This window comes from Lacerta agilis, chromosome Z (assembly GCF_009819535.1).
Source record: "Lacerta agilis isolate rLacAgi1 chromosome Z, rLacAgi1.pri, whole genome shotgun sequence".
NCBI classification, from domain to species: Eukaryota; Metazoa; Chordata; class Lepidosauria; order Squamata; family Lacertidae; genus Lacerta; species Lacerta agilis.
This window is the reverse complement of record NC_046331.1, coordinates 1,893,894-1,918,242: the sequence shown is the minus strand read 5'-3', so window position 1 is coordinate 1,918,242 and position 24,349 is coordinate 1,893,894. Positions and strand designations below refer to the sequence as shown.

General features: G+C 48.7%; 1 protein-coding gene across 1 annotated transcript in view; it reads right to left on the bottom strand.

The window, feature by feature from the left end:
- The window catches only part of NPDC1 (neural proliferation, differentiation and control 1), a 49,529-nt gene extending 30,837 nt beyond the window's left edge, over positions 1 to 18,692 (bottom strand). Inside the window, exon 1 of the mRNA XM_033138020.1 lies at positions 18,550 to 18,692. Within this exon, the coding sequence (XP_032993911.1) occupies positions 18,550 to 18,610 (61 nt within the window). The 5' untranslated portion in view covers positions 18,611 to 18,692. The remainder of the gene's footprint in view (positions 1 to 18,549) is intronic.
- Positions 18,693 to 24,349: the final 5,657 nt, after the last annotated feature.

Genomic DNA, 24,349 nt, shown 5'->3' with positions numbered 1-24,349 from the left:
AGACGCCTGCTTCTTGGGAGAAAAGCAATGACAAACCTAGACAGCATCTTAAAAAGCAGAGACATCACCATGCCGACAAAGGTCCGTATAGTTAAAGCTTTGGTTTTCCCAGTAGTAAGGTATGGAAGTGAGAGCTGGACCATAAAGAAGGCTATTCGCCGAAGAATTGATGCTTTTGAATTATGGTGCTGGAGGAGACTATTGAGAGGCCCATGGACTGCAAGAAGATCAAACCTATCCATTCTCAAAGAAATCAGCCCTGAGTGCTCACTAGAAGGACAGATCCTGAAGTTGAGGCTCCAGTACTTTGGCCACCTCATGAGAAGAGAAGATTCCCTGGAAAAAAACCCTGATGTTGGGAAAGATGGAAGGCACAAGGAGAAGGGGACGACAAAGGATGAGATGGTTGGACAGTATTTTCGAAGCTACTAACATGAGTTTGGCCAAACTGCGGGAGGCAGTGAAGGATAGGGGTGCCTGGCTTGCTTTGGTCCATGGGGTCACGAAGAGTCGGACATCACTGAATGACTGAACAACAACACTCCTCCTCTAATGCTCCAAAACAGGCAGGAAGAGGAGACCTTTCCACAGATTCCCTCTTAATGAACAAGGCAAGACTGTACACACACACCCTTCATCTTTCCTGCCAGGAAAAGCAAGCCCACCCACCACAAAAAAATCCAGGCACTGATGTTTCCCTAAAAGCAAAGGAATCCCTTCCTATATAGTGCTGCAATGGGGGGGGATTTGAGATCCATTGCAGCTTTCTGACAGTACTGCACATTCTCACACCAGTCATGCAGGTTGCTGGGTGACCTGGGCCTAGCCTACCTTGAAGGGCCGTTGTGAAGGTAAGATGGGGAGGAAGGAGAACTGCTTGGTAGGAAACACGTGGGCTGCAAATAGACCTGTGTATGCTTTTATTGTGTTGTAAAATCGCTCCACAGTGCCTCATCGAAAGAAATCCCTAAACTGAAATTAAATGCAGGCGGCTCCCTACTTGTGCGGGGGTGACTTTCCAGGCCCCCGTGCGCGTAAGTGAAATTGTGTAAAGCGGGGAGCTCCCTCTAAACACCCTCTCTGCCACTCTCTCTACAAGCAATACCAAAAATACTGTGTCCAAAATAACTAGAATTGAAGCTCTGGGGCCGGCAAAAGGCTGGAGGACAGGCAGGAACGTGGCTGCTGCTGCGGCTGCTGCTGCGCCACATCAGCTGTTAGACGGGAAGGCTGAGCAGCGTAAAAAAAAATGCCCTGCTCTGGCTTCCTCCACCCTCACCAACATCCAGGGAGAGTCTCCTTATGAACCACAAGGACTCTCTGGATCTCTCCCTCCCTTTCTGGGTTTGAATTATTTATTTTCTGGCACTATGCACACACCGAGTCACACGTAAGTTGATTGCACCTAAGTGGGTGAGGAGAAGCCTGTAAATAAAGTAGGGCCTGCCAGAACAAGGAAAATCAATGTTTTAAAGGAGAAAAAAATAGGTTGGGTGTTATAGTAATGAGGTCAATTTACAGATTATATGAGGTCAGGATAGGGCCACAGCCCAGTGGCAGAGACTCTGCTTTGCATGCAAAAGGTCCCAGATTCAATCCCTAATGGTATCTCCTGTTTGGGCTGGGAATGTCGCCAGTCTGAAACCCCAGAGAGCCGCTGCTGGTCAGTGTAGTGGGTTGGGACCTCCTGGTGGTCTGCAGGCTGACCCAAGTGGGTTATAACAAGAGCAGTAAAGGTAAAGGTACCCCTGACCATTAGGTCCAGTCACGGACAACTCTGGGGTTGTGGCGCTCATCTCGCTTTACTGGCTGACGGAGCCGGCGTTTGTCTGCAGACAGCTTCCGGGTCATGTGGCCAGCAGGACTAAGCCACTTCTGGTGAACCAGAGCAGCGCACGGAAACACTGTTTACCGGTACCTTCCCACCGGACCGGTACCTATTTATCTCCTTGCACTTTGACGTGCTTTCAAACTGCTAGGTTGGCAGGAGCTGGGACTGAGCAACAGGAACTCACCCCATCATTGTGGGGATTTGAACCACCAACCTTATGATTGGCAAGCCCTAGGCTCATTGGTTTAGACCACAGCGTCACCCGAGTCCATTTTAACAAGAGCACTACCACCATGCAAACATATGGTAAAAGTATGTTTCAAGGTACTGTAATGTTTGGCAAAGTTACTCCCTGGTGCTGAGAAATCAGCTAAAAAAATGACTGCTGCCCAGTTCTATGATTGTCTGACTTAAAACAGATTCCAGGGTTGGTTTGTTTTCTTAAAAAAAAACTGGTTTACTCTTGTGCCTATTTATTACATATGGTACCCAATGCTGTAACCTGCCCCTGTGACCTTAGGGTGAAGTGTGGGATATAAATTTAAATATGCACATAAAAATTAGTCATCATTACATCCAGCCCTGTGGATGGGTCAATGCTCATATACCCATTTAAAAGTCCTGCCCCCCCACCCCTTGCACCACACGCACGCAAAAAGAACAGACAGCTTTCCCTTCACAAATCAAACCAGGTGCCTCCAAACTGAAAGCCAATCCATACACATTGTAGGTTCACAAAGGTGCCTTCACCTTTGGCACACCAAAGAAGAAGAAGAAGAAGGAGGAGGAGGAGGAGGAGGAGGAGTTTGGATTTGATATCCCGCTTTATCACTACCCGAAGGAGTCTCCAAGCGGCTAACATTCTCCTTTCCCTTCCTCCCCCACAACAAACACTGTGAGGTGAGTGGGGCTGAGAGACTTCAGAGAAGTGTGACTAGCCCAAGGTCACCCAGCAGCTGCATGTGGAGAAGCGGAGACGCGAACCCGGTTCACCAGATTACGAGTGCACCGCTCTTAACCACTACACCACACTGGCTCTCACAGATCTCCAAGGCTCAAAAACATCTTTCCCCAACCTGGTGTCCTGTCGTCATCCCCACTGTTTCAGGCTACAACTCCCACCGGCCTCTGCTGGCTGAGATTGATGGGAGTTGCAGCACAAAATATCTAGTCTGGGGCACCAGCCTGGGAAAAGGCTGAGCTAAGACACACCTCAGATTTCTGTTGGAGATGCATGAGCCATGCAGAATCAGATGATGCTTTCAGGAGGCAAACGGTGCTCAGAGGCAGCTCAGGAGCCAGGCCACAGATGCTTGCCTTCCCCACACAACGAGCTGTTCTTGCATGATTCATGCAGCAATAAACCGCGGTTCCCACCGCCACATGGGGTGCCAGCAAGAGACCTGGCCCAGCCTTCTCCTCCTCTGCCAGGCCATCCAGCCCACCTCCCTCCCCACAGCAGATGCTCCTGCTGCCCAACACCACCCACCCGTGCCTCCCTCTGCCAGGTGCTCCTGCAAAAGCCAGGCTCCTCTTCTGCTTGCGAGACAGATAGATACTCTATGAGGCAATCCCAGAGGCTGGAGAAAGAGCAGGGGAGAGGACAGGCAGACAGGAAGGAGCAGCACAAGAAGAGAAGGTTTCAAGAGAGAGAGAGAGAGAGAGAGAGAGAGAGAGAGAGAGAGAGAGAGAGACCCCTAGAGTCTACAGCTCTGTCAGCTTCCATTTGACTTGTCTCAGAAGAGTTTATTGTGGCACAGGCCTCAGAAACACAACAGGAACAAGGATGAGTGGGTGAGAGGTGGTGTGGTCTAACCAGGGTAACATGGGGTGGTGGTGCCAGGAGGCTGTGGCCCCAGATGCACAATTTATGAGGGTGCACAAACCAGGCACCCCATGCAGGTGCCCCCAGTGCAGCCCAGCCCAGTGCTCCTTTCCACCCACCAAGGGCTGCATGAGCTATATGGGCTCCACCCTGTGCGGGCGGGCAGCTCAGTGCGGCCCCACTTTGTTCCAGCAGGAGGGGTGGAGGTTGCTCCAGCAGCATCAGGCTTGAGGGCTCGGCTGGCACCTGCTCTGCACATGCACTTCACCCAGCATGCATGTGCATGCCCACCCCAGGTACTGGCAACCAGCACTACGCCACTGGGTCTAGCAAGGAGCCTGGGTTAAAGTCTGCACTCATTTCTAATGGGGAAAGAAAAACGAATGTGCAAGGCCAACAGCGAGACAGACCAATGGCTCACCTAGCTCAGAATTAGGAAGTTTGCAGGCTAGTACTGTTGTGGGCTCATTTGCAAGGCTGGAAGGCGAAACCTTGAGGTTTTCCAAGGGTCACTTCAAAAGCTTGATTACTGAAAACATCTTTTTTGCTTTTTGTATCAAAGCTAACACCACCATTGTCACAGGATGTAGGAAGCTGCCTCATTCTTAGTGAGGCTAGCTCAGTATTGTCTACACAAGGGGTCAGCAAACTTTTCAGCAGGGGGCCGGTCCACTGTCCCTCAGACCTTGTGGGGGCCAGACTAGATTTTGAAGTGGGGGGGAAATGAACAAATTCCTATGCCCCACAAATAACCCAGAGATGCATTTTAAATAAAAGGACACATTCTGCTCATGTAAAAACACGCTGATTCCCAGACCGTCTGCGGGCCGGATTGAGTAGGCGATTGGGCCAGATCTGGCCCCCAGGCCTTAGTTTGCCTACCCATGGTCTACACTGATGGGCAGCAGAGGCGGAGCAAGGTGGGTGGGGCGGGTGCGGTGCGCTCTGGGTGCCATCCTGATGGGTGAAATTCCGCCCCCCCTATGACTCCCAAGCCTACAGCGAGCCGGGGAAAGGGGGGAGCAGCAACGCAACCCTACCTGCTAGCCATTGGCTGCACATGCTTTGCAGCTCCAGCTCTCTCAGAGCTGCAGCCACGAGCAGAGGATCCCAATCATAGTGGCACCATGCGTGCGCCATACGTACAGCGCACACACATGTGCTACTGGGCGGTTTGCCCCGCCCCCAACACCCTGCACCGGGTGCCAGTTAACCTTCCTTCACCCCTGATGGGAGATGCCACTAGGGACTGAGCCTGGGACCTGCTCTACCCACTGAGCTATGTTCCATTAAACTCCCCATCTACCCTCATGTTTACAACCCTGAGCTCTTTGAAGGGGAGGGTATGATACAAAATACAAAGGGTGAAGAAGGAAAACATAAGGAGAACCCTGCTGGATGAGGCCAATGTCCCATCTAGTGTGGATGCAACCCCACACTGCCGTTTTGGGCAGCGCGGAGCCTGCAGGTGCCCAAGCAACCACATCACACCCAGGAGAGGCGTGTGGCTCAGGCAAGTGTCGCCCCCTGCTCCCCCCCCCCCAGCTACGCCTCTGAAGCCTGCAAGCAGGATTTGAGCACAAGAGCAACACTTTCCCTTCCTGTGGCTTCCAACTACTGGAGGCATTCGGTTGGCCAGTGAGAGCAGGATTCTGTTTCCAACGAATTGGAACATCAAATAAAAGAATCCATTAGTGAAGAAAGCAACCATAAAGTATACATTCAAAGCAACACAATCAACAAGCAATTAAAATATTATTTAAAATATTTCAAAATAAAATACTACAAAGAAGGTCAACTACAGAATGCACATTTAACGCAGCAAAGCTAACAATAAATAAATTCTGAAACATTTCGAAGTGAAGCATTTCTAAAGCAAGTCAAAATGCACATTAAAAAACAGCATTATTAACAAGTGAGTTATTATCATAAGCACAGAACAGGGCTGTTGCTGCCAGTCCTGGCTGTGGTGGTTCGTGGCAGTTGGTGGCTGTGGAAGCTCAGGCTTGATGACCTGAGTCTGCACTAAGAGGCGGCCAAGATGCTCTGTTAGAATGCTAGCTCGTGAGTGGCTCAGCCCATCGTTAGTCAAGGTAGGGTGCAGATGGGGACAAAACGGATCGATTTATTAGAGGACACAAACTTCCAGCCTCCTCCTGATGGCCTGTAACAGGGGTTGGCAAGGTTTACCTCGCCTAGGCCGGTTCACTCCAGCGGAGATCCCTCCATGGGCTGGATCGCTCGTGCAGCCACAATTTCTGGCATCTGCGCAGACACAATTTCCAGCACCATGGAAGGGTTGAGCACAGCGCACAGGGACTTACCGAGCGGGCGGTTTGGTTCGGGGGCAGCTCGTGGGTCAGTTAAACAACCCTGTGGGCCGCTTGTGGCCCATGGCCCTTAAGTTGCCAACCCCTGGCCTATAAGCCCCAGAGGGAGCCACTAAAGGAGAGTGGGGGAGAGGCCAAAGCTGGCCCTAGGGGGAGAATCAAGGAGCTGGTGGGGCTATCTACCTTCCCCCACGCTGAGGACAGCTTCTCTGATCCAGTGGGCAGCCTGGGCTCCTGAAAGAAGTGAGGGCAATTTCCCTCAGCTGCAAGGGGTTTGAGATCCCCTGAACCAGAGACACCACGCCTGTATTTTAAAACTTCATTGTTATGGGAACACTGTTGAAGAACGGCACATTCCTTAATAATAAAAATACATTGATTGCTCCTCTTAGGAGGAATGAATTTGCTCCCCCCCCCCCAAAAAAAATCTCTTCTCCTTCAGAAGTTGCTCAAATGGGTCATATAACCACCCATTCCCAAAAGCTCCCCCCCTTCCCCCCCCCCCGGGATTACAGGCCTGCCCTTGAAGCGCAGATGTCCAGAACGCGGGGAAGTTACAGCTCTAGCTCCAGATTAGAAGCTGGGTTTTCGAAGCAACCTTGGGAGTACTTCCAGGAAAGGCAACTCCTTAGGGCAGCTTAAGGGATTATTCGAGCAGAGCCAGCCATCACTAGGCGCTATTAAGGTAGTGCTTTATTTGGGGGTAAGAAGAAGGAGAGAATCTCCACGCAGATGTCCTTGGGGCCCTTGGGCTCCCCAAGCACAAATTTGTCAGAACAGGACAATCTGCAGAGTGCTACTGGTTATGAAGACCTTCTCTGCAAAACCAGGGGTTTCTGGTTGCTCTAGATTTTTGTGTGGCAAAATGTGAGTCAGCAATATCAAAGGCAACACGATGACCACAAACAAATACAATATGAAAAACTTCATATGAGCAGTGACTACATAATTGCATGAGCTCTGTTCCAGAGCATTTTCATGTTTATCATATGTATTCGCGAAAAAAGACTGGTTAATGAAGAAATTACATATCTTTCTACTAACAAGCGTTGAACTAATTCGCTGATGAAGAATTCAACGAAACAGCAGTTATTATCCGGAAACACTGTACATAGTTGGACATCGGAACTGGACATTTGCCGATTATACAAAGCTTCACAGCTTGTTCTCCGCTGGGTAAAGTCTGGCATCGCGATTCATTTAAGGACTTTCAGAGACTTCAGTTTGTTAGTCTTGATGTTTCGAATCATTCTATAAAGTTTTTCATATTGTATTTGGTTTCCGGTCATCGCATTGCCTTTGATATCGCTGCTCTAGATTTTTAGCAACACGGAGTGTTAAATTTTCAACAGCCTTATCCGTGTTTCACCTTGGGTGGCTACAAAAATGTCAAAATGACCACCAGCACACGTGGAGGTACTTGAGGCAAAATTTTCAAAAGGCTGGGGAGGTCCAACATCCAGGCAGTTTCTCCTCCATCCCAAATAGATTTCCCAATACTGTACATTAATGGAAGTGGGAAGGAAAAGGAAGAGAATTTAGGGGAGAATGATGACCTACACATGGTGCTCATAGTTTGTCAAATATATGACACAGTAACAGCAGAGGCTGCCCTATGCCAATAGTCCATCTACACTGACTGGTCCCCAGATATTGTTGGACTACAACTTCTATCATCCCTAGCTAGCAAGACGAGTGGTCAGGGATGGTGGGAACTGTATTCCAACAACAGCTGGGGACCCAGGGTTGAGAAAGGCTGCTATAGAGAATCTTATCATTTGAAGCCTCAAGTGGGATGTAAGCACTACGAAGAAGAGAAGAAGAGTTTGGATTTGATATCCCGCTTTATCACTACCCGAAGGAGTCTCCAAGCAGCTCACATTCTCCTTTTCCCTTCCTCCCCCACAACAAACACTCTGTGAGGTGAGTGGGGCTGAGAGACTTCAGAGAAGTGTGACTAGCAGCCCAAGGTCACCCAGCAGCTGCATGTGGAGGAGTGGAGACACGAACACGGTTCCCCAGATTATGAGTCTACCACTCTTAACCACTACACCACACTGGGTGGGGTGTAAATATTTACTTAAATCAGTCTCAACCAGCCCCTGGTAAAGTACATCAGCACAATTATCACCATATTACAAATGAAGATTATAATATGTCGGGGTCTGGGGGAGGAGGTCAGAACCCCAACTCACAGTCATCTAGAGACACCTCCTGTACTAGTAAACTGAGATTTTAGCCCAGGACTTCCCACTCACTGCTCATGCTCTCAACCACAATGTCAAATCAGCTCACCAAATCAAATGAGGCAGCTACATGGGGGGAAAGGGGGTGGTGCTGTGGTCTAAACAACAGAGCCCAGGGCTTGCCAATCAGAAGGTCGGCGGTTCGAATCCCCGCAACGGGGTGAGCTCCCATTGTTCGGTCCCTGCTCCTGCCAACCTAGCAGTTCGAAAGCACGTCAAAGTGCAAGTAGATAAATAGGTACCGCTCCGGCGGGAAGGTAAACGGAATTTCTGTGCGCTGCTCTGGTTCTCCAGAAGCGGCTTAGTTATGCTGGCCACGTGACCCGGAAGCTGTGCGCTGGCTCCCTCGGCCAGTAAAGTGAGATGAGCACTGCAACCCCAGAGTCGGACACGACTGGACCTAATGGTCAGGGGTACCTTTACCTTTTATCTAGGCCACCCAGCTTTCACCAACCTGGTGCCTTCCAGCTGTTTTAGACTACAATTCCCATCAGCCACAGCATTATACAACCACTCTGGCTGAGGCCTTTGGGAGTTGTAGTCCAAAACATCCAGAAGGCACCAGGATGATGGAGGTTGGGCTAAGCTATCCTGACTAGGGTTGGGAGATGCTGCAAATTTCAGTTTCCCTGGGTTTCTCATTTTTCCAATTTAAAGTTCAATTCTCCAGTTTATTGAACTTATATACTTCATTTACAACAGAGCTTTCCAAACTGTGTGTGACGACACACTAGTGTGCCAGCTGCATTGTGTAGGTGAGTCGTGTGAATGCTCCCCGCGCTCCTCCCGGGGCTGGAAAGGGGTTAGTTTAACCTCCGGTTTGCTAATAAAACTGAATTACAGTACTGTGTAGCAATATGATGCATGTCTACAAAAGCTTTGTAACCAACATGAAAAGTTTGGAAAGCTCTGGTTTACAACATAAAAGTTACATAGTTTGTGAATTTTTGAGAAAAGGGACTCATGAAAATCTATTAGCATTTTAGCGCAAATTTATCTCACTAATGCCCATCTGCACATGGTATTTACAATAAAATATGCATTTTATGGAGATTTTACTATATGCATTTTTTTTCATGTTACTTGGCTGCAGAACAGCAGTGCAAAAATTGGATAAGGGTGATCTTTGTTTCATTCTCGTATCATTTCAGAATGTGTGATTTGGGTAGGTTCGCCTATCAATGTGAACTTACCGTAATTGAATTTCTCCCCATCCTTAATCCTGGCCTTCCCCATCTTGGCCATGCTGGTCCATAATAGGTTCAGGATTCCCACCCACCCCCCTCCTTCCTTCCTGCAGCCAGGGGTAGCAGAATCAAATATACTGCAGAGGTTTAGAATTTAAGGGCGCTTCACTGGTCCGTATCCTTGCCCCCAAAATTTTGCATTCAGTTAACAGGAAAAAAATCTGAAGGAGGAAAATGAGGATCTGACACACTTGAAAGGTAAAGCCCCACAGCTCAACAGCAGAGCCTGCCAGAAAGTCTTGGGTTCAAATTCCCAGTGCCAAATGACTGGCTGAAACACAGGCCTTACACTGGAGAGCCAGTGACAGGCCAGAGACCTGGGCTGATGGGCCCATAATCCTGTTTGCCTGCAGAAGCCCAGCCCAATCCTACAGCACCTCCACTTAAAAGATCCATTTCAATTCACTTTAATATTCAAGGCCCATTGTCCTATCCAAAACAAACCCAGTTTTTAAATATAATATGACAAAATCAATAAAACAAAACATCCATTAAAACACAATGATACAGCAGAATGCAAAACGTCACTGAAGGAACAACAAATGCAGCAGGTCACTTATTTAAAGCTAGCTTGGCTTCAAAACGAAAGAATTCACCATCCAGCTGAAGATGGAAAGAGGGAAAGAGCTTGGGCGGTCTCCAAGAACAAGTTCCACAACTGTGGAGCCACCACTGAAAAAGCCATGAAGGCTCATCTCAAAGTCCAGGAAGAAAAGAGACACCAGAAAGATTAAGAAGCTGCAACAACAACTCCTCTATGAGGAAAGGTCACAACATTTGGGGCTTTTTAGCTAGGACAGTGACGGCGAGCCTTTTAGAGACCGAGTGCCCAAACGGCAACCCAAAACCCACTTATGTATCACAAAGTGCCAGCACAACAATTTAACCTGAATACTGAGGTTTTAGTTTAGAAGGGGAGGTTGGCGCACCCGTGTGGAGAGGGAGTGGAGCAATACAGTGGTGCCTCAGTTTTAGAACAGTTTAGTTCTTGAACTACTTGGAACCTGAACACTTCAAACCTGGAAATGAGTGTTCCGGTTCTGGAACTTTTTTTGGAAGCTGAACATGCTCTGTTCTAAGTATAACTTCCATAATTTGTGAGTGCCACACTTCCGTTTTCCTGGTGAGGGAAGGTGGGCCGAGCGGCAAGCAAGCAGGCAAGGGATGTCGCCCCCCCCCCCCCAGCCTGCTCCTACTTGCAGGCAAGTACCGTATATACTTGAGTATAAGCCTAGTTTTTCAGCACATTTTTTGTGCTGAAAAAGCTGCCCTCGGCTTATACTTGAGTGAGGCGGGCAGTGGGGGCGGCGAGAAAGAAGCCCTTTCTCTCCACTCGTGCCGCCGCTGCCCGCTCACCCGTCAACCATTTCTTAAGAAGTGTACAAGAACAGCGGTTCTTTACTCTCCCCAGGCAGCTTGTTCCATTCCTGAACTGCTCGCATAAATGCAAACTTGGCAAAGGAGCAAGAGGAAGGAGCAGCCCAAAGGGCTGCTTTCGGGCTGCTCGTTCCTCCTCCTCCTCCACAGTGGCAAAGGTGAATCGGCTTATACTTGAGTCAATAAGCTTTCCCAGGTTTTTGTAGGAAAATTAGGTGCCTCGGTTTATATTCGGGTCGGCTTATACTCGGGTATATACGGTAGGTGTGTGGGATTGGGCTGCTCTGCTAGGCAACGTTGCTGCTTGCACAGGAACAGGAGCTGGATTGGGGCTGCTCAGCACACTTTCCATTGAGGGGTTTGCGGCTGCACTCCCGTCAAGGGAAAAGTTTAAAGGAGCCCCCACCTCCGCATCAGATCCCCTGCAACCCCATGAAGGCAGCCACTCAGGCTGAATAGTTGCTGGGGTTGGGGAAAGTGGAGGCAGCCCAGAAGCTGCATCTGAGCCCCTGCACCACCTGAGCTGCCTGCTCTCGCTCCTACTTGCGTGCAAGCAGGAGTGGAATCATAGAATCACAGAGTTGGAAGAGACCCCAAGGGCCATCCAGTCCAACCCCCTGCCAAGCAGGAAACACCATCCAAGCATTCCTGACAGATGGCTGTCAAACCTCTGCTTAAAGACCTCCAAAGAAGGAGACTCCACCACACTCCTTGGCAGCAAATTCCACTGGAGGTGGGGATCCCTCAGAAGTGGAGGCTTCGTGCTTCCAAGCTGAGCGGGATCGGGCAGCTCAGCTGGGGAGCAGTAAGCCTCCACTCCACTTCTGACTCCACTCCCATTGGACCCTCAATGAACTTAGCACAGATATTTTGTTTCTGCAAGAACCGGGGGGGGGGGCCTTCCTCCCCATCACTCTGAGCCAGGTGATCAGGATATTGCAGGAGAGGGCCAAGCAAAGAGGCAGCATTTGAACCACAGCCATTAATAACAACAAACAACACATGTTCCTTGTCCTCAAATCGTGTCACTCTCATGCCAAGCCCAGGACGCATTTCTCTGGCTGCAAACCTTTGGCCTCCTGTGAAAAGCTTCAGGAAAAGCAGGTTTGGCAACCCTGAATGTTCAAATCCAGATAAGCGTAAAGAAACATCTGCCCCTTGTTTCCTTATTCACAGGGAGGACTCTAAATTATCTAGGCCAGTACCATCAAAGCAGCAGCCTGATTAAACATATATGCATATATACACATATGCATATATGTATATCTAGGTTTTACACGAAGGGCTTTAAACACTCAGTCATAATAAAACTTCGAAAACCACATTTCTCTGAATGTTGCAGTGATGTTCTCCAAACAAAAAATGGGTGCAAACATGCTAAGATGACGTACCTAAAAATGGATACATTGGTAAAAAGAACATACAGAAATGCATTATTTTACAGGAAACTGCTTGCAAAGATGTGTGTATTTGTCAGCACTGCATAGAAAAATGTGTTTATTAGGAGAAAGCTGCAGTAAAATGCTGGTGGATGCAGGCCCGTCTTAGAGGGATCAGCCGCCCTGGCGCAGCGATCCCTCGGCGCCCCCAGCCTGCCGCCTCTCCGCCCGCCTCCCTCCCGCGCTGGCCGCCCCTCGGGAGGGGGGGTGGGCGAGCGAGCGGGGGATGAGAGGCGTGGCGTTGGAGCAGGCGCTCGCGCGCCGGCGGGCGGATGATGAGGGGCGGGCGGGCGGGCTGTAAGCCGGCCGCCCTCGCCTCCCAGAGCCCCAGCTGGAGTGCTGGAAGGTCGCGCAAAGCCCCGCACCGCTCCAGCGCTCCAGCTGGGGCTCTGGGAGGCGAGGGCGGGCGGCTTACAGCCCGCCCGCCGGCGCGCGAGTGCCCGCCTGCCCGTGGGGGCGGGGGCGGGTTGGGGAGGAGGAGCCCGGTATGCCGGCGGGCTCGCGGGGGCGCCCCTGGGGCGCCCAGCGCCCTGGCGCACCGTGCCACCGGCTTCTATGGATGAGACGGCTCTGGGTGGATGTTAACCCAGGATCAAAATTTGTGAACTGCTGGGCCCTAACCCTCTTCTTGCTGGGAAACGTATGAAGTTGCCTTACGGAATGCAACCTAGTTCAGTTCTGCCCATATGAACTGGCAGTGGCTCTCTGTGGGCCTCCAACAAGAATCTTTCCTCAACATAGAAGGGTCACGCCAGGGAGCGAACCTGGGACATTCTGCACGCGATGCAGGCACTCTGCTGCTGAGCGACAGCCCTGAAACAGATTTCCCTTCCACCTAAAATTCAACTGTTTTGAGAACCCATTCAGTCTGCCCACAAGTCTCAGCTTCAAAAACCTCTTTCGCTTCCTGCTCAGATCCAAGAGGATGCTAGCTGGAAGATCAGGAAACAAGCAAAGAGTGCTAAAAAAGAACCCAGAGGTGCATTTTAAATAAAAGGACACATTCTACTCATGTAAAAACACGCTGATTCCCAGACTGTCCATAGGCCAGATTTAGAAAGCGATTGGGCCGGATCCAGGCCCAGGGCCATAGTTTGCCTACCCTTGTTCGAATCTAGGAGCTCATTTGTACAGCATCACCATATGTCAGCCTGGTGACCTCCTGATGTTTTGGACTACGTTGGTCCTCCCTGCAAGGCAGAGCATCCTGGGAGCTGATTCTGACAGGGCTGTGCAGAAGGTTCAGAAGCATTCTACCTGCTGCAGCTGCTCTAGGTGCCACCCTTGCCTGCAGCCATGGCATCTCGACTCAATGGGCTGTGCTACCCAGGAATGGGCAGCAAACAGACTTTCCCCAGAACAACACCACACCCCTGTAAGCAGATGCCTGCAGCACAGGCCCAAAATACTGAGGGCACCACCTCCAAGCACACAACTTTTGCTGCGCCATCCAATGCGGCACTAATGCAGATGCAAGGGAAGCAGTGCTGGCAGGGAGACGGGTGGGGAACTGGCAGAAGACAACTGCAGTGCCTGGATGGACAGACCACCTAGGACAGGGATGGGGAACTCCCATCATCCCTGAGAGCCAGTGTGGTGTAGTGGTTAAGAGCGGTAAACTTGCAATCTGGGGAACCGGGTTCGTGTCTCCGCTCCTCCACATGCAGCTGCTGGGTGACCTTGGGCTAGTCACACTTCTCTGAAGTCTCTCAGCCCCACTCACCTCACAGAGGGTTTGTTGTGGGGGAGGAAGGGAAAGGAGAATGTGAGCCACTTTGAGACTCCTTCGGGGAGTGATAAAGCGGGGTATCAAATCCAAACTCCTTTTCTTCTTCTGACCATTGGCCACCTTGGCTTCTGGGGCTGATGGGTCTGGCAACATCTGGAAACTTCCCATCCATGGCCCAGGAGAAAGCCAAGTTCAACCCTCCCACTCAGCCATGAAGCCCACTGGCTGAAACTAGGCCAATCACTCTCTGTCAGCATAAACTACCTCACAGAGTTGCTGAGAATATAAAATCGAGGTAGAGAGATTGAGAGAAGATGGAAAAACCATGCGCTGTGCCCTGAGAATCTTGGGTAATAAATGTATCAAAACACACATGAAAAGCAAATGTACTAAAAATAAACAAACAAACCAGTAAAGGCATGTCATCAGTTGTGATGTTAAAACTAATACCTTGACTCCTTTACCCAAATCATGGTTACCAGAGTGTCCTTCACAGGATACTAATAGGCAAAATGGTTTCAAACCAGCTCAGGTTTCAAATTGTGACCTGCATATGCACAGCATTCAAATGGCCCCTTATGGGCATACCTAAAAATAATGCATGTACTGTATTATTGATTAGTATTTGCAAACTTTCCCTCAATAAAATGTAAACAGGAGGGTCCTTTCTAAATTATCACTTTACACTGCACCAACATGCACTTCCTGCATGTAGAAATACCACATAAAGGAGTGGGGAAGGAAATATTATATTCCCTGATGAACTAGCTTTCTATAAGTAAGGACTTAAAAAAAAGGAACGAACACAATTGCTCTTATGAAGTGGTTCAAGCCATTAAAGACTCTTATTATGAATGTGCGATTTAGCACATGGCCCTCAAACACTCAGGCTATTTGGACACAGGCGTAAAACCGAGCCATTAAGCTACAGTCTTATCAATTACTGTGCAATGGAATGGATGTGGGTGGAGCATAGATGAGCCCCAGATATGCTCTGCCAAATGCCTTCGAGCTAAGGAAGGATATACCTATTTAGCTCCCCAAGAATAATAATGTTAATAACTCTTAATTCGTCATGTTCAGAACAGATTTGGGGCTGGCAAAGTGTCAAGATATGACCAGCTCTGCATGCATTTTGCTCCACTGAATCTGAGTGACTTCTGAGACTGTTTTTGCTTGGAATCTGGAATCAGAACAGCAAATCTGCACAATGCTTCACTTGGGGCTAAATTCTCCAGAGCATTTCCACAATGACAAACCCCCACAGATGAGGTCTCAGCTGAAGTCTGCTCACTCCACTCCCCCCCCCCCCCGCTCCTGTATTGAAGAGTTGGACCCTCCGGGTGCCTTCCAACTAGTATGATTCTAAGGTCCTTTAATTAGTCAATTCCCATATAGCACCTGGCCACAATCTGTCTCTTAATTGGTGCTTTAAAGCCCAAACAATCACACCAATTGCTTGCTTGCTTGCTTGCTTGTTGCATTTTCAGCTTTCACTTTTAAAAGACACATAAAGAGACAAGGTCCTGTCCCTCATCACCAGCAAATATAACAATGAAAAATATGTGGAAGTACTTGGCAAAAACCTCAAGAGCAAGAGGGGAGCTGAGCAGGGCTACCTGCTGTTTGTGTGTGTGTGTGTGTGTGTGTGTGTGTGAGAGAGAGAGAGAGAGAGAGAGAGAGAGAGAGAGACTTATCCTGCCTCTCTTCCCCATGAGAGGCAGTAGAAGCCAAATAAATGAGGCAAAACAAGCCAAATTTGCCTTTTTTTTTTTTTGCCAATCGCAGAATTCAGTTTTTCTTGGCACATAATTCTTTGCACAGAGGATAGGCAGCCCTGGGTGCATGCCAACAAGTCAATGATCCCCCCCCCACACACACACACTCACTTTTTGCCAAACTGTCTGTTAAAGCAATTTAATTCCTGCTTGCAAAGCGAGTTTAAAATAGCAAAGTTGAGACAAGCCCCCCCCCCCCAATTTCCCTTATGGTGCCAGCCAGCACTGACTATGGGAAGAGGGATTGATTGCTAAATCACTTTAAGAATTGGAAACTACGCTTCCAATAATCCTTTGCAGGAAGCCATGACTCTTTAATGTGGTATCGTATTTATCATTTATTGCACACACATATTCACCCCACCTTTCCTCCAAGGAGCTCAGGTTGGTGTACATGGTTCTCCCCCTCCTCATTTAATCCCTACAAGAACCCTGTGAGGTAGGTGCAGCTGAGAGGAAGTGACTGACCCAAGGTCACCCACTGAGCTTCATGGTTGAGTCACAGTCCAGCAGTCTAACCACTACTCCACACTGCTTTTAATGCTATGGTGTGACTGGGGCCAGAGTTGCAAGAGAGCAACCCCACATATTAGCACAGCAGCTCTTCTTAATTTTGCACTGTGCCAGGCCAACAACAGCTTTGTTCAAAATTATGTGCTTCAATGATGCAAAGATGGCCTCAGCATTATTATGAAGGCCAGACACCCAAGAGGACACCTAAAACATTTGCTCTAAACTGTCTTCCACATCCACTGCCTGAATGCCTCATAGAGTTGAGCAGTACATCCACAATTTCTACCACAGAGAAGGGTCGCTGCAAGATTCCAGCATCCTGCCGCCCATCTTGAGATAATAATGCTTCCCAGGCAGCCACTTCAGGTAAAAGTCAAGATGTGTCAATCCACTGAGTGAGGAAAGTCAAGAGCTTTGCTGCTATCTGAAGACAGCGGCAGCTCCTCGGGTGAAGGTAGCAGAGAGTTCACGAAGTCCACAAACCCAAACAGCTGAAGGGGGAAAGCTTACTGCATCTCAGAAGCCAGGCCCTCTAACACAACAACTTCCACACAGTGAGAAAGGAATTCATTAAATTTTCACAATCAAGAACAGTCAACTGCAAGCTGCAACCCTGGCTGATTTACTGATCTGACTCCACCTCCTTCCAATCACGCCAAGTCTCTTCAAGGGGTCTAAATGGCTTATTCTGCCACACCAGCAGGCCTCCCTTAGAGGACGCCGCCCTGTGTCTCTCTGCAGGAGCCTTTACTGTGGATCAGTAACTCATGCAGATGAACAACATGCAGCATCTTCCAAAGGTTGGGCCACCCTAATCCTGACACTCTACTGGGAACACGGGTAGCATCTCTGCTATTAATCAATCAAGGAGCTTTGTGACTTATGTGATGTGTCCAAGGTTGTATTCGTGAGAGTCAGAAGTTGCAAAGCCAGGAGGGTGAGCATGTGTGTGTGTGGGGGGGTCTTTGCCAATCTGGTGCTCTGCTGGTCTGTCGGACAACAACTACCATCAGGCCCGTGCTGGTTTGTGTGGTGCAAAACATCTGGAGGTGCCCCAGATTAGCATAGCTGTCAACTTTTACCTTTTTTTAAAAGGGAAATTCCCTTATTCCAAATAGGATTCCTCGCAAGAAAAGGGAAAAGTTGACAGCTATGCAGATTAGCAAGGACTGCCATGCTGCAACATTTGCAGCACGGGCAAACGGGTATGATTCCATACCAAGATTAAATTGTAAATTAGCAACAAAAAGAAAGCTACCTGCCCATTATACACAACAAGAAGAGAGGCCCTCTTTTCCAAAATCTCTTTCTTTACTGGATGACACGTGGTTTTGGGCGCTCCATCCATCAGATTGGGAAGGAATGAAGCCCCTCTCCTCTAGCGAACACCAGCGGGTGGGGTGGGGGTGGGGGCGGGGTGTGAAATCCACCAGTAAGCAGGAGCTTATGCTCCAAGGCCACACATGGAAGTCACATCGCAAAGGGACCTTGGATGGATCAGGGGCACCTTCTTCCTAAGGGCACAATAAGGGCACTCCCGTTCAAAACAACACCAAGGAAACCAGCCTTGAGGCCACATATCAGCACTGTATAACTTTGGCAGAAGCTATCCAATCCTGCAGCTAAACTCCCCGCCCCCAATATAAGCCAGTCCGCCTCAGACAGAACTGCCAACGGTGGAACCCCCTCAACCCACCCCCCAAAAAACCTTCCCTCTAACAACAGAGTGCTTAAATAGCAGCACATAACTAAGAGGAAATTATTCGGGCAGGGTGGGGTCAGCCAGCCAGGCACAATCAGGGTTGGGTAGAAGCGAGAGGAGACAATTAAAGCTTCGGAATAGAATCATTAGGAAAATAAAGCGGGGGGGGGGGGCATGAAGGAAATGGAGGGAGAACGGGAACGAACCCTAGTAAGAGAAATGTTAATTAAGGAAAGGACGGGTGGGGGGGGGGGCGTTTCTAAAGGAGAGCAAGGGGTGTGGGGCGGGGGGAGGACAAAGTGAAGCAGGGCGGAGAGGAAGGTGTGTGTGTGTGGGGGGGGGGGTTATTCCAGCTAGGGGAAAAAAGTAATGGTGGGGGAGATTATGACTGAGGAGAAAATCCAGGAGGGGATGGATGCGGGGTGAGGGGGGGGGGAGGCAGCGACCGGGAGGAGAGCAAGAAGCCCGCCGGCGGGGGAGGCCCAGAGAGAGAGAGAGAGACCCCCCCTGGGCGAGGGGGAGGGGGGCTTACTGAGGAGGCCCCAGGCGAGGGGCGTCAGGAGCAGCAGGCGGAGGAAGGGACAGGCGCTCATCCTTCAGCGGCTGGCCCGGCGGAGCATCGCGGCGACGTCGGCGGGGCGGCAGCAGCAGTAGCAGCGGCTGCTTGGAGATGCGGCACAGGGGAGCCGAGGGAGCAGCGCTGCGCTGCGCTGGCAGGAGCAAAGCAGAGCCCGGGGCGGGGCCAGCCGGCGGGAAGGGACCAATGGCAGCCCTCCTCCCATCAGCTGGCTTCGCCCCGCCCCGCCCACCTGGCCGCCCGTCGCCGCGAGTGGCCGCAGGTGCAGCTGGGCTTCGCAATGGCCCCGGGACGCAGGAGGGAAAGGCCGAGGCGGGGGCCAAGCGGAGCGCGCAAAGCTCCGCCCCCGACTCCTCCACCTGGCGGCGCTGGTGGGGCTTCAACCCCGGGACATAGTTTTTTTTTTATGTTTGGCCAATAATATCAAAGCATACTCTAGTAGTACTAGCATTTGTTCATGATGAAAAAATGAAATACTCTCGCCGTTATTTTATATTTATTGATGATGATCAGTTGCTTAATACTAAAGCCTGATCTATTTTTATTATTATTAGTCATTAATACTGAATACAGGAGTGCTGCCCTGGCGTGTTCTGGTCCATCACGGGGTCACGAAGAGTCGGACACGACTAAAAGACTAAACAACAGCAGCAATCGCTAATACTAAACACTAAATACCCACACGACTTTTTTATTGCTATCAATGCTGATGGGTTTATTTAATACTAAAACATCTTTATTATTACTATTAGTCATACATAATAAAAATGAAATACACTCCTGACCATCTTACAGTTAATTGATAATTGGTTGATTAATACTCATACTCTATTATTATTAGTCATTGATAATAAAAAAGAAATACTCCCCTAACTTACAGTGATTAATAATGATTGCTGCTATTATTAGCCATGAATAATAATCAATATTCTGCTAACTATTTTATTGTTATTAATGATTATTGGTTTATTTTAATACTAAAGAATGCACTGTTGTTGTTATTAGTCATTAGTAAAAATAATGAAATACTCTAATTATTATTCTGTTGTTATTTATGATTATTAGTTGATTAATATTGAAGCATATTCCATTATTATTATTATTATTAATCATTGTTATTAATGATTCAGAAGTTTAAAAATTAGAATATTACAAAGTACCTAATAATGCAATTCTATTCATGTCCACTGAGAAATAAGTTTGTTCAATGGATTTAATTCCTTCTAGGTGTGTGTCTATATAGGATGGGGGCCTAAAAGGGCTAGCAACTGCATTAAAATTTAAAATAATACTATTTAAAATTGTGGTTGTGTGTGTGCCAACTTGAATAAAATATGGGGGCCCCCCCAGGTAAGACCCACCCTGCATAATCAGTCACGTGATGTAGTGCACACACACAATTTGAATGGCAGTGTCCTTTACCTTTGGGAGGGGGCAGCCCCCTCAAATATTTTATTGGGGTGGGCATGAAAACCCCTCTGCCCCTTAGAGTTGGCTCCTATGCTGTAGCTAGTCTCGTTGACTAGGCCTGTGGCCATCTAGATGCAAAGCCCCACGCAGCTGCAGAGCTCACTGGGTGACTGTGGACTAGCCACTGTTACCCTAAGGAACCTACCTCACAGGGTTGTTGTGATGATGAAATGGAGGGGTGAGAGGGAGCCAACCTCACTGCCCTGTGTTCATTGGAAGGGCAAGATAAAAACAAATTCAATAATAAGAAAAAAAGAATGCATTGTTTTTTTATTTATAAAAATGGTACCATTCTGCTATCAGAGGCAAGCTGGGACATTGCTTCACACCCCACTTCCCCATCTTGGTTACCCACAATGCAGTGTGTGCACTCCACTCCCAAAACAGGAATACCTGCTACATATGAGCTGGCAGCAACTCAAAAACCACTGGACTGTAGAGCCCGCCCGTTCTTAAATCACAGTTCATTTCCCTACAGCATAACATAACAATGCCATCTTATGGCCAAAAACCTCCACACCAGCTACAGATCTAGAGGTACCTAAAGCCCAACTGGACAAATACTTCACCACATCTTAACTGTCAGTTTCAAATTTGTCCTGGAAGCAATTGCTGCACTGCCCAGAGGCTAGGGTCATCCCTCCCCCACTTTTTTGTTTTATTTAATCTTATTTATTCAAAGCATTTGTACTGTGTGCACTTCAGTTAGGAAAGTCTCCCAGAGCAGCTTATAGGTCAGTGGAGATAAAGCAGTCCCTGTCTCTCAGGCTTACGGTCTAAAAAGATGAAACACAAAAGGAAAAGTGGATAGGCGGGGAAGAGGAAAGCAAGTGAACTTGGACACCCCAACTAGACCCACTGAAATGGACCTGTGTTAGTCATGCCCAGCAGCATAGCATGGTTTGCTGGTGCTTGGGGTGGATGCGTGCATGCGCTGGTGGGCAGGGCATGAAGGATGGATGGATGGAGTCATCCTTGTGCCAATGTAGCCCTCACCACCAGCACTGCCAGAGCAACTTTAGCTCTGAGCCGCTTCGTGAGGCTGGGATCTGAGTAAGCCAGAAGAAGAGTAAGCCAGCCAAGATTTTCCATTGTCCTGCCTGTCTCTTAGCAACAGTCATTCCGTAAGGGTACCTGAACTGGTTATTGATGCACAAGTTTGCTTTTTGTTTCCACCCCTTCTCCCTCCTTATCCCCTTTTCCTTGTGTGTTGTGTCTTTCAGAATTGCAAGCCATTGGGTGGCCTTCAGCTGAAGAGGGGTTTTTAAAAAACCCACATAATTCCCGCCCAGTTTGAGAAGAGGAGGAGGAATCCGTTGAGGTTTAACCGTTTTGGAGGACATTTCACACACACACACACACACACACACGTGTTAGATTCATTGTGGGGGTTGGCACATGCAGTGTGCTGGGCACTGAAAATCCCGGGCACCCCATACCAAAAACAAAGCCAGAGTTTGCATGCCCCTCCACCTCTGCTATCTGAAGTTCAGCCTGAATTTGAAAATTTGTGTCCTGGGCCTGTGGCCCAAGATGTCTGAGTACCTAGTAGTACCCCTGGCCAGAGGTGTGAGGGGACTGAGGCCCAGGGGTGGGGGAATCAACCCCTCCAGGTCTATTTGCCTGGCAGGAATGTTCCTTCAAATTGTGACATGCTTCTGGCTTGCTCGGATGGCGAGATCCATACATGCGTCAAAACCTCTTGGAATGTAGTTGCAGCATACCACCCAGGGGCAAAAGTCACACCCATTGCTCCTCCCACTTTTGTCTTTCGCCCTGCCCACCATTGGCATGTGGTGTCACAGGAGGTTGACTGTGGAGGAATTGTGGCCCTTGGTGTCTCAAAAAAGGTTCCCCACTGTGAAATTGTAACCTGATTTGTTGGGAAGGATCTGTGGTAGAGAACCTGCTTTGCAGGCAAAGGTTCCACGTTCAACCCCTTGCACCACCAGCTTACAGAATAATACCCTAACCCAAATCCCTGGTCAGGGCCCTGAAGAGACCCTACTTGGAATTTGCATTTCACTTTTCAGCCATTCCATCAACAGCATTCTGAGGATTTTAGAAGCGCATTCTTGGTAAAAGGTAAAGGTAAAGGGACCCCTGACCGTTAGGTCCAGTCGTGTCCGACTCTGGGGTTGCGGCGCCCATCTCGCTTTATTGGCCGAGGGAGCTGGCGTACAGCTTCCAGGTCATGTGGCCAGCATGACTAAGCCGCTTCTGGCGGAGCAGAGCAGTGCACAGAAACGCCGTTTACCTTCCCGCCGGAGCGGGACCTATTTATCTACTTGTACTTTGACGTGCTTTTGAACTGCTAGGTTGGCAGGAGCAGGGATTGAGCAATGGGAGCTCACCCCATTGCGGGGATTCAAACCGCCGACCTTCTGATTGTCAAGCCCTAGGCTCTGTTGTTTAGACCACAGTGCCACCCGGTCCCAAATCAGGGCATGCCCCACTACACATTTGCAAAATGCAAAAGGTATCTGCTTAGGGGAGGATGGGGAAATACGTTTCAGTTCACAGTTGAACCTAATGGGCACGAACTGAAACACAGCTCTCTTTCAAAATCCATGGGGTATTTTCGAAACTTTGTGGTCCATTTTGCCAACCAATTATTATCAGGGAAACGTCTGCAGTAGTAGCATGCAGCAGTGCATTTTATTAGGCAAGATTGTGTTCAAAAATCTCTGTGTTAGGAGAAATGAAACACAAATGCATACGAATTTTTAATGTTTTTTTTAATAAAAGAATCACAAACATGCAAAAATGGAGCAAATTCAACATAATGCTGGGGGCAGGGAATGAGAAATGGGGAGCAACTGAAACTGACAGGCTTTCTCTTCCACAACACCAGTGAATCTGTCTGGAAACCAACCCTAAAAGCGATGGGTTCTAATGGTAGAAAACTGTTATTTTGTCACTCTCCTGATGCTGAAGTCGCTGTTTGGAGGCAAACCAGGGGCTCACAATGATCAATAACTAACTCCTCAGCCCAACACGCCAAATGTTGGTATCCATGAGATGTTTTCATTTGGTTTTTTTTAAAGACATGCAGTGTTTTTCTTCAAAAGGAAAACAGATGGAATATGCACATACAGCTGCATTTTGTTTTAAGAGTGCAGAATATGCTAATGAGTCTTGGGGTGGGGAAGAAACCAATGAAAGCTTGCCTGTTTTGCACCAAGGTCTAGTCAGCCACGGTGAGACCAGGATGCTGGACTAGATGAGCCACTGGCCTGATCCAGCAGGCCTTTCTTCTGCTTTTACACGAGGGATCCGTCATGTGTGTGTGTGTGTGTGGGGGGCATATTTAATGTAAAAAACAGCCAGAAGTTGTGAAGGGGGTGGGGAGATGTTTTATCTCTACATCCCTCATCAAATTATTTCAAATCAAGTTAGTATATTTAAATGCAGTATCCCAGCTGCCCCACCTGGAATTTTGGCGGAGCAATTTTTCATGGGGAAAAAATAGTGATTTCTTTATCCTGGAATTGCGGCTCCTCTTTCAGAGACCTTCAACCCACTTTCACCTCCATCTGCACAGTTCAGAGTTCCCAGGAAAGCAAGCAAATAATAAAAATTATAATATTCTAAAAATCAGTGGTGCATTCCTGCTACCCACATTTACGCAGAAGCAAGTCCCACTGAGTTCAGTGGAGCTTACGCCCAGGTAAGTGAGTGCAGGATTGAAGACTAAACCAGAAGTCTCTACTATGGGTACCGCTTTGATTCAAAAATTGTCTTTGGTATTTAATTTTGGGTGAGACTTTTGAATGCAATGTTAGCAGACTATCATAAGAAGTTTTAAGAAGTCAGGTGTGGCTTGAAGTAAAAGGCAAGAGAAGAAGAAGAAGAGTCTGGATTTGATATCCTGCTTTATCACTACCCGAAGGAGTCTCAAAGCGGCTCACATTCTCCTTTCCCTTCCTCCCCCACAACAAACACTCTGTGAGGTGAGTGGGGCTGAGAGACTTCCGAGAAGTGTGACTAGCCCAAGGTCACCCAGCAGCTGCATGTGGAGGAGCGGGGAAGCGAACCCGGTTCACCGGATTACGAGTCCACCGCTCTTAACCACTACACCACACTGGCACAATCCCAGATAGTTGACTAGAGTGGCTGTCCCATCTTACTTCAACCATGGCAGCGTTCTCCAAAGCTCCCATGGGCAGCAAGTTGGCTCAGGGGCCAAGAACTTAGGAAGCTACCTTCTACTGAGTCAGGTCAATGATCCACTTAGCTCAGCCTTGTCCACACTGACTGACAGCAGGGGTTCAGGCAGGGCACA